Genomic DNA, 12,915 nt, shown 5'->3' on the forward strand with positions numbered 1-12,915 from the left:
TATCCAATTCACTTCTCTATGTTTATGTTTCCTCATCTGTAAAATGGGGATAAAATTCTTCTTTTTACTTCTCATCTTTCCTTAGGGAGGCACACTGGTAGTATCACTCTGTATGTAAGTTATTTCTGGAATTTAAATTTCTGTGTGTCATAAGAAATTTATCAGAGCTTTCTAGGGCACAGGAACTAGCCCCTAAACAGAAAGATGGAACATTCTGATTATGGAAGTAAATATGAACAGAATTATGAGACCACTTAGAATTTGAAACCTTGCCAAGTCATTTTAAAATTTACCAATACCTTGAAATTTTAAATGTGAGCAAATTTGTACAGATATAAGACATTTGACACACATTTATTTTCAAGAATTCAAACTGGTAAAGCATTCCACTGGAAGACAAGAGAATTTGAATTATAGTAGCTTCACTAAAATACCTGTGCAAATAATATCATAAACTAATGGGTTTTTCTATTTTTTCCTTTCATGTACATTATTACTTTCATTTCCTGGTAGGAGTCACTTTGTTGAATTTTTCTAATAAAACTGTCAAACTTCACAGGAAGTGCCAAAGTGTCTTTCTACCTGCAACTTGCTCAAAGGAGAAGCTGGAAGCGGCATTTAATATAGTGGACAAATTGGGGATTTTGAAGGCATATTTCATGATGGGATACATAAATAGAACATATCAGACAAGAAACCACTTTTAATTTAAACTTTAAGATTTCTTCCTAATATTTAGCTGAGATGTGACGACAAGACTGGGAAAACACCTTATGTGTAAACTAGGCATAATCAAATATGAGGCATAATAATAACGTTTGGTATTTGTTAAGCAATTACTACGTGCCAAGCACTGTTCTAAGTGGTGGGTAGAGACAAGGTAAACAGGTTGTCCCACATGGGGCTCACAGTCTTAATCCCCATTTTCCAGATGAGGCAACTAAGTGACTTGCCCAAAGTCACAGAGCTGATGTGGCGGAGTCATCATTTGAACCCACAACCTCTGACTCCCAAGCCCGTGCTCTTTCCACTGAGCCACACTGCTTCTCTAAGTGTAGGAACCTTAATTTAGCTTCTTCCTAGAGGTTTTGCACCTTATTTTCCATTACATTTTTCATTAATACAGTCGTAATACTTAGGTACATGATTAAGTAAAAATAAATCAATATCTAAATGAAAAACAGGCAACTCAAAACAGATGGAACCACAATTATCTCAGAATTCCATGCTAGTTAATATCAGCTTGCTTCTTACTTGCCCAAACTGGTGAAAATGGTTTTCACATTGGTTATTCATTGAGGGTTTTTTTCCACCAGTTATTTTCCCCCCATTTTGATATCCACCATGATTCTGTGTGAATCCCAGTGTTGGCAACTGGTTACTGGTAATGAGATAAGCTACTTGCCTCTCCACACTATTAAGAGAACTGATAATGCAAATAAAATGAATTTTTATTGTTATGAAAGAGAAACACCTCCACAACTTTGAAATACTGAACACCAAGGCTACAGATGCTGCCCATCTGTAGTTACTAGCACTGAAAAGATTAGTAACAGACAAAACAAATCATTCCTCATCTCTAACTTTAGGAAGTGCTCATCTTCAAAGCTCTTATTCCAAACAGCATTCTGATACCCTTAAAGCAGAGCAGGTTTTGAATAGCAAGACTGCAGGAACTCAAAAAGATGACTGCACCTATGGTTGACTTGTCACTTGGCTGAACATTAAAAGCTAAATATCATTCTCATTCCTTGGGCTCTGCTCACATCAGAGTTCACGGAAGTGCAGGAATGCAAATGTGAGCCATGACCAAGCAGCACATTTCATGGCTGACCGATTAACATTATTATTAATCGTATATTATTCATAAATAATCATAACACTATTAGGATGAATTATTTATACAATAGAAGTTTCCATGAATTCAAACAAAATAACTCTAAATTAAGACTTGTTTTAGAAGTGCTTAGTACAGGGCACTCCATCCTATGGGTGCTCAGTAAATGTTATTACTACTGGCAAAGTTTCAGCTTTTGCTTTGGTTTTCAATTATACAATTCACTGCATTTCATTTATTGCTTTAGTAGTTACTTGGATACTTTTACTTTGTATAAATGGATTTCTTATACTTGAGTTCACCACAGATGCAGATTCATCAGTAAAATGGTGATATTGTCAACTGATTCCTGTGTCTACTTACAGCATTCAGATGTCTGTGTCTCAAAGGAATATGGGGAAATCATTTTATAGTAATTTGCAAAATATTTATCAAACTGCTGAGACCATCCATTGTTGTCATCTAAGAAGAAACCAGATAGGACAAAAGTTCAAGAAAACATTAAAAATATTTCCTTTAGTTATAATGCCTGGTGAAAAGAGAAGCTTTCTTAAATTCTGACTGTGGCATGTCTAATATTATGCTTAAAAAAGTTCATGAAGTTTTTCAATTGCTAAGAAATACAAAATATGACAGAAATGGTAGTTAGCTATTGATCTGGGTTACTGAGGCTATGAAATCTCTCCAGATGTTGCTAAGAACAGGAAAGATACCCATTTGATTGGGATAGTTTCAGTATGATAAATACGATCTATTGATTCTTCCTGAAGGCAGGGGATCGATTAGATGACCTCTTAATAATCCTTCTAACTCAAAGATTACAGATGAGCCTTCTCTTCTCTGAAAAACAATTTGGATGAACGATTTCTGGCTCCTGAAAAATAAAGTAGGAGGAGAAGTAGTACTGAAAAGAGAAAAGAGGAGTGCCGTGCCTGGGCTTTTTGCACCGCTCTCTGTAACTCTTCCCTTTGCTCTCCCTAGAGAGCTACTCTGATTTCCTCTGGCAGTGTCAGGAATCCTGGAGGGAGGTACTGATGGGGGTGAACACTCAAACTTCCTTAATGTACATGGCTTCTACACTGGAAGCTCACTGTGGACAGGGAATGTGTCTACCAACTCTATTATATTGTATTCTCCCAAGTGTTTAGTGCAGAGCTCTGCACACTGAAAACTCTCAATAAATATGAATCATTTATTAATGCCTTTCCCACCAGGTACTCATCTCCCTGAAGGAATCTGACTTGATAAGTTTCAGGTCAGCTCCTCTTCTTCCTTCCAAGAAGGATATACCTTAGAGGGGGTGTAGGAATGAGACCTGCTTTTGGGGGTTTCTAGGCCCTAGAATTTTGGGACACGTAGCCCCCCAAAATACTGTCCAGGAAGCAATGTTCCTGAATTTACAAATTTCAGAGCCCTGATCAAGTTATATAAGTGCCTGCTCTGAGAGTATGTGAATTGCTAGCTGTTACCACCACATTTTTGGGTCACGGTGAAGTGGCATAGCTCCTGCATCCAGTTAGGGAACAATCCAAAAATTTAGGGTCCCTGGCAGCACCTCTGGTCATCCAATGCCTGGCCTGGGTTCTGTGTTTAGTATTAATTAATTCATTCAATAGTATTTATTGAGCGCTTACTATATGCAGAGCACTGTACTAAGCACTTGGAATGTACAAAGCGGCAACAGATAGAGACAGTCCCTGCCCTTTGACGGGCTTACAGTCTAATCGGGGGAGACGGACAATAACAATAGTACTTATTGAGCATTTCTGAGGATCTCCACAGGCAGTGTCAGGAATGCCAGGAGGGAGGTACTGATGGGGGTGAACATTCAGACTTACTTAATGTACATGGCTTCGACTGTAAGCTACTTTTGGACAGGGAATATATCTACCAATTCTGTTATACTGTATAAATGTTAGGGGAGTGCAAAGAGCTGGTAAACATAATCTCTCACTTTAAGGAGTTTACTATCTATAGCACTTATTCTGCACATAGTAGGTGTTCAAGAAATACTATTAATACAGTGCTTTCTATAGAATAGGCATCCGATTAATATTATTGACTGATTTATTGATTGCTAGTTGGGGGCGCATGCGACATTTGGAAGCATAAATTCACTGTGTGTTCTCTCTCTCCCTCTCTCTTTCCCCCAAGGAAAGCTTTTATGGTGAATCAGGTTGCAAGACCTGGCAGATGGGAAAAGATCTAGCTCTCTCTCTCAAATTCCGCTTTCCTACTCCATTTTCCCATAAAACCCCCGGGGGCAGCTGGTGATTGCACAGAGGAAGTGACAGTGGTTGGAATGGATAGTCTCCCACATAGTTAGAGAACATAATCATTCATTCATTCAAATCGTATTTATTCATTCAATAGTATTTATTGAGCGCTTACTATGTGCAGAGCACTGTACTAAGCGCTTGGGATGAACAAGTCGGCAACAGATAGAGACAGTCCCTGCCGTTTGACGGGCTTACAGTCTAATCGGGGGAGACGGACAGACAAGAACGATGGCACTAAACAGCGTCAAGGGGAAGAACATCTCGTAAAAACCGATGGCAACTAAATAGAATCAAGGCGATGTACAATTCATTAACAAAATAAATAGGGTAACGAAAATATATACAGTTGCGCGGACGAGTACGGTGCTGTGGGGATGGGAAGGGAGAGGGGGAGGAGCAGAGGGAAAAGGGGAAAATGAGGCTTTAGCTGCGGAGAGGTAAAGGGGGGATGGCAGAGGGAGTAGAGGGGAAAGAGGAGCTCAGTCTGGGAACGCCTCTTGGAAGAGGTGAGTTTTAAGTAGGGTTTTGAAGAGGGGAAGAGAATCAGTTTGGCGGAGGTGAGGAGGGAGGGCGTTCCAGGACCGCGGGAGGACGTGACCCGGGGGTCGACGGCGGGATGGGCGAGACCGAGGGACGGCGAGGAGGTGGGCGGCAGAGGAGCGGAGCGTGCGGGGTGGGCGGTAGAAAGAGAGAGGGGAGGAGAGGTAGGAAGGGGCAAGGTGATGTAGACCCTTGAAGCCTAGAGTGAGGAGTTTTTGTTTGGAGCGGAGGTTGATAGGCAACCACCGGAGTTGTTTAAGAAGGGGAGTGACAGGCCCAGATCGTTTCTGCAGGAAGATGAGCCGGGCAGCGGAGTGAAGAATAGACCGGAGCGGGGCGAGAGAGGAGGAAGGGAGGTCAGAGAGAAGGCTGATACAGTAGTCTAGCCAGGATATAACGAGAGCCCGTAACAGTAAGGTAGCCGTTTGGGTGGAGAGGAAAGGGCGGATCTTGGCGATATTGTAGAGGTGAAACCGGCAGGTCTTGGTAACGGATAGGATGTGTGGGGTGAACGAGAGAGACGAGTCAAGGATGACACCGAGATTGCGGGCCGAGAGACGGGAAGGATGGTCGTGCCATCGACGGTGATAGAGAAGTCTGGGAGAGGACCGGGTTTGGGAGGGAAGATGTGGAGCTCAGTCTTGCTCATGTTGAGTTTTAGGTGGCGGGCCGACATCCAGGTGGAGACGTCCCGGAGGCAGGAGGAGATGCGAGCCTGAAGGGAGGGGGAGAGGACGGGGGCGGAGATGTAGATCTGCGTGTCATCTGCGTAGAGATGGTAGTCAAAGCCGTGAGAGCGGATGATTTATTGATCACTTACTGTGTGCAGAGCACTGTACTAAGCGCTTGGAAATTACAATTCAGCAGCCAATAGAGAATCTCTGCCCAACACATTTCTCCCCATCATCTCCCATTACTTTCTGCCTATAGCTACTGGATATGGCTGAATCTTGGGCACTTTAGTCCCACACAGGATTGAGTTAGAAGTGGCTCTATCCCAACGAGAGGGCAGATACTGGGGACAATCCTTCTTACTTCTGTAAACACTTGGTATCTGGTAGGTCCAACTGATACTCTCCTTCTTAAAAAGAAGTGGGGGAGGTTAAGGGTGCCATTGTTCCAATCAATATCTATCCCTACTGAGAATATCCTGTAAAATGAGGTTGCCTACAAACCACAGAACCTTCAGGAAATAGAGGCAACTCCTTTGTGGGGCTGAAATGAATATGCAAGTAAAAGAGGTCCCAACCTAAACAAGCAAATACATTTGACAGAGGGTTGGTATAACCCTGAAATAACTTGGTCCTCTCCTGACTCTTCTCTCTAAGGGAGAAGATGGGATAAATTAGGGCCACTAGTCTGATAGCTTAACAAAGTTAAGTACCTTGGAAACTCCTGGGGGAGTTAAGTACCTTGGAAACTCCTGGGGGAATTCTATTTCCACTTTACTGGAAGCTTATCTCCTTAAGAAGCTTTTGGCCCTGCAAAATCGTATATCTACTGTAAAGCTTAGCAAAACAGAGGAGATTATCCTAGAAAGTGCATTTCAACTAGGAACAATATTAGGCACAAATCCAGATCAAGAACTTTATCCCTTAAAACCAAAATCTCATAGAATAGAAAAACAACAATGTCAAAAATCGAGGTTTTAGCAACAAAATTAGAGTTGGCTCATCAACCTACCTCTGTCACCAGGCTAGATCGCCCTACCATTACAAATCAGACCACAGATTTCTTCATCTTCAAAGTTCTTCTGAAATAATATCTCCTCCAGGAGGCTTCCCTAGATTCATTTATATTTTCCCCAGGTTATTTTCTCCTCAACTGCTACCTCAGTTCTCCTAGGCCAATTGTACAGTGGGGTATTCACAATAATCTATAACACTTCTGTACGTATCTTAGATACTTTTCTACTTAAACACCATCTCACTTTCCCTTCATCCTCCTAGCTGTACATTATTTGAATATCTGTATTTTTTTTATGGTATTTGTTAAGTGCTTAGTAGGTTCCAGGCCCTGTACTAAGCTCTGAGGTAGATACAAGCTAATTAGGTTGGACACAGTTCATGTCCCATACTGGACTCACAGTCTTAATTTCCATTTTACAGATGAAGTAACTGAGGCACAAAGAAGTTAAGTGACTTGCCAAAGGTCACACAGCAGACAAGTGGCAGTGCTGAGATTAGAACCTTGTAAGCCTCTTGAGGACAGAGATTGTACTTTCCAGGCATTTACTAAAGTGCTCTCTACACAAAGGATACTAAATAAATACTAGTGGTTGATTGATTAATCAATTTCTCTTTCGGGTTAGGTGATAGGATGAAGATTCCAAAATTGGCTTTAGTGATTTTTGGCATGTTGCTTATTAATCATTTGGTGATTGGATGCATTGATCTATCACTCTGCTGCCCAGATGATCTTTCTACAGAAACACTCTGGGCAGGTCACCCCGCCCCCTCAAAAATCTCCAGTGGTTGCCTATCAACCCCCATATCAAGCAAAAACTCCTCACTATTGGCTTCAAAGCTCTCCATCACCTTGCCCCCTCCTACCTCACCTCCCTTCTCTTCTTCTACAGCCCAGTCCGATCAGCCGGCTCCTCTGGTGCTAACCTCCTCCCTGTGACTCATTCTCACCTATCCTGCCGTTGACCCTTGGCCCACACCCTACCTCTGGCCTGGAATGCCCTCCCTCCTCACATCTGCTAAACTAGCACACTTCCTCCCTTCAAAGCCCTACTGAGACCGCACCTCCTCCAGGAGACCTTACCAGACTGAGCCCCCCTTTCCTTCTGCTCCTCCTCCCCTCCCATCCCCCCTGTTCTACCCGCACACCCCACAGAATTAATTATTCTATTTTATTAATGATGTGTATATATCTATAATTCTATTTATTTATATTGACACTATTGATGCCTGTCTACTCGTTCTGTTGACTGTCTCCTCCCTTCTAGACGGTGAGCCCATTGTTGAGTAGGGATTGTCTCTATTTGTTCCCAAATTGTACTTTCCAAGCTTTAAGTACAGTGGTCTGCACACAGTAAGTGCTCAATAAATACAACTGAATGAATGAGGACCCTTTAATTTCTGATGATTTATCATAGCCAGTTCCAGGAAGATACCTCTAGGCCCATCTCATAGCCTTCCTGAGATTTAATAATGTTGGTATTTGTTAAGCGCTTACTATGTGCAGAGCACTGTTCTAAGCGCTGGGGTAGACACAAGGGAATCAGGTTGTCCCACGTGGGGTTCACAGTCTTAATCCCCATTTTACAGATGAGGTAACTGAGGCACAGAGAAGTTAAGTGACTTGCCCACAGTCACACATCTGACAAGTGGCAGAGCCAGGATTCGAACCCATGACCTCTGACTCCAAAGCCCATGCTCAGGAATCACTGCATTTCTCTGATGGTATAAAAGGCTGGAAATGCAGACTGTCAAGAAGGATGGAAAGAAAGTGGTATTTTGACATTTTCTGACTCAGAATTTTGTGGTAATGAATTCCTTAGGTTTACTATCTGCTGTGAGAAGAAATTGTAAATATTTTCTTAATCTTGACCCTACCACCTTGAAACTTTAGGAGGGGGGGCCTCAGATACTACTGATTGTGTGAGATTTGGTGAACAACATTTCTGGTCATTTACTTTATGACTTTAATTAAAGTATTTATTTATTTAGAGAAGGAGCATGGCCTAGTGGAATGAGCATGAGCTGAAGAGTCAGGAGACCTGAGTTCTAACCTCAGCTCTGCCAACAGCCTGACCTTGGGCAAATTACTTAATTCTCTGCCCCTCAGTTTCCAAATCTGGGAAATGGCAATAAGATGTCCCTTCTCCCTCCCCCTTAGACTGTGAGCTCCATGCAGGACAGTGACTGTATTCGACCTGATTATCCTATATCCATTCTAGTGCTTAGTACAGTCCTTGGCACCTAGTAAGAATTTAAATACCACAATTATTATTATTTTGTACTCTGTATGTATCTCCACTCCTGGACCTTCATTCAGGGTCAGTCTCAATAAAAAAAAATGAGATGGTGAGGTCTAGAAAGGGGTTATATTGAGTTAAACCTGAGATTTTTCAATTTTCACTTATTCATGCTGTTACCTTTCCATCATCTTTGCCATGGAAATTTGATTCCTTAGACAAAACTTCATTAGAACAAAAAGATTTATAGTGAAAATTTCATTGTAGTGAGAGAAATACAGGAATACATAATTATAGAATTATCCCTCTATAAAATGAATATTGATTAAATAGATATTCTTTGGAATTTAATAAGTTTTTCTCCATCAAGATTTCAAAAACAGTGAATAAATTAGCAAGAATCACTAGCTGGGCTAATGGTACCTTGGTGCTAGTAGAAGGATTTGGGGGGCTCCTGTGATATCTTTGCCAGGGGTAAGAGGAGAGCCCAACAACCCACCTCTATCCTCTTATTATCAACAATAATATTGATAATAATAATAGTAATATTTAAGGGATTACTACGTGTCTAACTTTTCATTAACGAATGGGGTAGACACAATGCAATCAGACCAGACACGGTCCCTGTCCTGCAAGAAGCTCACAGTCTAAGGGGGAGGGAGACCAGCTATTTAATCCCCATATTACACGACAGAACCGAGGCATGAAAAAGTTAAGTGACTTGTCCAAGGTTGAACAGCAGGCAAGTAGCAGAGCTGGGTTTACAAACCAAGCCTCTAAACAGTAAACTCAGTGTGAGCAGGGGATCTATCTACCAACTCTGTTGCATTGTCCTCTCCCAAGGGCTCAGTACAGTGCTCCTCACACAGTAAACATTAAGTAGTGGATAGAGCATGGGCCTGGGGAGTCAGAAGGTCATGGGTTCTAATCCCAGCTCTGCCACTTGTCTATGTGACCTTGGGAAAGTCACTTCACTTCTCTGTGCCTCAGTTATCTCACCTGTAAAATGGGGATTGAGACTCTGAGCCCCATGTGGGACAGGGACTGGGTCCAACATGAATTGCTTATATCCACCCCAGTGCTTAGTACAGTGCCTGGCACAAAGTGTTTAACAAATTTCAGAATTATTATTAATAATAATAATCCTGAGGATGATGAAGTCTCCTGGCTCCCAGGCTTGTACTCTTTCCACTAGGCCCTGTTGCTTCTTATTTACATGCCCTACATGATGAAGTCTCCTGGCTCCCAGGCTTGTACTCTTTCCACTAGGCCCTGTTGCTTCTTATTTACATGCCCTACTAGGGTATCTTTCCCTACTATCCCTAGGTATCCCTTTCCCTAGGTATCTTTCCCTAGGTACTTTCCCTAGGTATCTCCCCTACTTTCCCATCCTTCCCTGCAGTATCCTCAGAGGAGATCTCCTCCCTCCTCGCAAGTGCCACCCCCTCCACCTGCGCCTCGGACCCCATTCCCTCTCACCTTCTTAAAACCATCGCCCCTGCCCTCCTCCCTTCCTTAACTTCTATTTTTAACCACTCAATCTCCAAGGGCTCCTTCCCCTCTGCCTTCAAACATGCCCACGTCTCCCCCATCCTAAAAAAACCCGCTCTTGACCCCACTTCCCCCTCCAGTTATCGTCCTATCTCCCTACTACCCTTCCTTTCCAAAATCCTAGAACGAGTCGTCTACAATCGATGCCTAGAATTCCTTAACTCCCATTCTCTCCTAGACCCCCTCCAATCTGGCTTCCGTCCCCTCCACTCTACCGAGACTGCTCTCTCTAAGGTCACCCATGACCTCCTTCTTGCCAAATCCAATGGCTCCTACTCCATTCTGATCCTCCTTGACCTCTCTGCTGCCTTTGACACTGTCGACCATCCCCTCCTCCTCCGTACCTTATCTCACCTTGGCTTCACGGACTCTGTCCTCTCCTGGTTCTCCTCTTACCTCTCTGGCCGATCATTCTCGGTCTCCTACGCTGGAGCCTCCTCCCCCTCCCATCCTTTAACTGTTGGAGTTCCTCAAGGGTCAGTTCTTGGCCCTCTTCTGTTCTCCATTTACACTCACTCCCTCGGTGAACTCATCCGCTCTCACGGCTTTGACTACCATCTCTACGCAGATGACACGCAGATCTACATCTCCGCCCCCGTCCTCTCCCCCTCCCTTCAGGCTCGCATCTCCTCCTGCCTCCGGGACGTCTCCACCTGGATGTCGGCCCGCCACCTAAAACTCAACATGAGCAAGACTGAGCTCCTCATCTTCCCTCCCAAGCCCGGTCCTCTCCCAGACTTCTCCATCACCGTGGATGGCACGACCATCCTTCCCGTCCCGCAGGCCCGCAATCTCGGTGTCATCCTTGACTCGTCCCTCTCGTTCACCCCACACATCCTATCCGTTACCAAGACCTGCCGGTTTCACCTCTACAATATCGCCAAGATCCGCCCTTTCCTCTCCACCCAAACGGCTACCTTACTATTACGGGCTCTCGTTATATCCCGGCTAGACTACTGTGTCAGCCTTCTCTCTGACCTCCCTTCCTCCTCTCTCGCCCCGCTCCGGTCTATTCTTCACTCTGCTGTCCGGCTCATCTTCCCGCAGAAACGATCTGGGCCTGTCACTCCCCTTCTTAAACAACTCCAGTGGTTGCCTATCGACCTCCGCTCCAAACAAAAACTCCTCACTCTAGGCTTCAAGGCTCTCCATCACCTTGCCCCTTCCTACCTCTCCTCCCTTCTCTCTTTCTACCGCCCACCCCGCACGCTCCGCTCCTCTGCCGCCCACCTCCTCGCCGTCCCTCGGTCTCGCCTATCCCGCCGTCGACCCCCGGGTCACGTCCACCCTCGGTCCCGGAACGCCCTCCCTCCTCACCTCCGCCAAACTGATTCTCTTTCCCTCTTCAAAACCTTACTTAAAAATCACCTCCTCCAAGAGGCGTTCTCAGACTGAGCTCCTCTTCCCCCTCTACTCCCTCTGCCATCCCCCCTTTACCTCTCCGCAGCTAAAGCTTCATTTTCCCCTTTTCCCTCTGCTCCTCCACCTCTCCCTTCCCATCCCCACAGCACTGTACTCGTCCGCTCAACTGTATATATTTTCGTTACCCTATTTATTTTGTTAATGAATTGTACATCGCCTTGATTCTATTTAGTTGCCATTGTTTTTACGAGATGTTCTTCCCCTTGACGCGGTTTAGTGCCATTGTTCTTGTCTGTCCGTCTCCCCCGATTAGACTGTAAGCCCGTCAAACGGCAGGGACTGTCTCTATCTGTTGCCAACTTGTTCATCCCAAGCGCTTAGTACAGTGCTCTGCACATAGTAAGCGCTCAATAAATACTATTGAATGAATCTTTGCTGTGCTACCCAACTGGCATCATCTAACACTAAAAATACCTCTGTGGAAATACCTCTCAGCTGGACCTCCAGAGGCTGTACGCCTTGGGGCAGCTGAACAGGCAACACCAATTGGCTCCAACCCTGGCAAGAGCAGAAGGACGGAGCCAAAACTGCCTCCCAGCCTGTGCTGAGATTTACTAAGGGGTAGCGAGTGAAACATGAGTTTTAAAATTGGGGAATAAGGAACAAGCATTTCCAACACTATTATTTCAATGATTATTTAAATACAGGCTATCTGCCAAAAAAAAAGCAATTTTGCCAGATTACAAGTAGGATTGGCCAGAAGCCCTGTTGCTTCATACTGAGAAGATTGATGTTCTCACTGCCACTCAGACCACTCCATGCTATCAAACTCTTCTCAGTTAATAAAAATGTCTCAAGTGGGAAAATAAAGCCATTTTCAAGTTCTAGTTGGGGCTTCTGCTCAATTCTGTCAAATGCCACCTTCTAAATCTTGTGGACATTTAAGAGCAAGGGGTCTTGGTGGCTGCCGCTTCCCAGGGGTAAGGGACAGTGTGAACCCATATTTTGGTTGTCTGGGGTCTGGTCTTATGGTTTGTGCCTTAGCCATGGCCTGGGCTGTTTTGAGACCACTCCTGCTCTTTGCTTTTTGGCCATTCATTCAAATAGTATTTATTGAGCACTTACTATGTGCAGAGCACTGTACTAAGCGCTTGGAATGTACAATTCAGCAACAGATAGAGACAATCCCTGCCCAATGACGGGCTCACCGCCTGCTTCTCTCTCCAATGGATGGAGTTTAGGTGCATCTGGAGGGACAAGGAAACACCTTCAGTTGGATAACAACAGCACTGGCAACCTCGTCTGGAGGGAGAGTGGATTAAAGTGGATAACTAAAATGGGTTTCGGATCATTTGGATTTTAACTCTCCCTGTCCCCCATTACACTGGAGAAGCAGCATAGCCTAGGGGCTAGAGCTTGGG

General features: G+C 44.2%; 1 protein-coding gene across 2 annotated transcripts in view; it reads right to left on the reverse strand.

Annotated features, from left to right (window-relative positions):
• Nucleotides 1-12,915, reverse strand: part of RXFP1 (relaxin family peptide receptor 1) — a 72,813-nt gene that overhangs the window by 25,781 nt on the left and 34,117 nt on the right. For both annotated transcript variants that reach the window (XM_029076347.2, XM_029076349.1), the window contains one exon: nt 2,201-2,299. In XM_029076347.2, coding sequence (XP_028932180.1) covers nt 2,201-2,299 — 99 coding nt within the window. The remainder of the gene's footprint in view (nt 1-2,200; nt 2,300-12,915) is intronic.

The sequence above is a fragment of the Ornithorhynchus anatinus genome, chromosome 12 (assembly GCF_004115215.2).
Source record: "Ornithorhynchus anatinus isolate Pmale09 chromosome 12, mOrnAna1.pri.v4, whole genome shotgun sequence".
Classification (NCBI taxonomy): Eukaryota; Metazoa; Chordata; class Mammalia; order Monotremata; family Ornithorhynchidae; genus Ornithorhynchus; species Ornithorhynchus anatinus.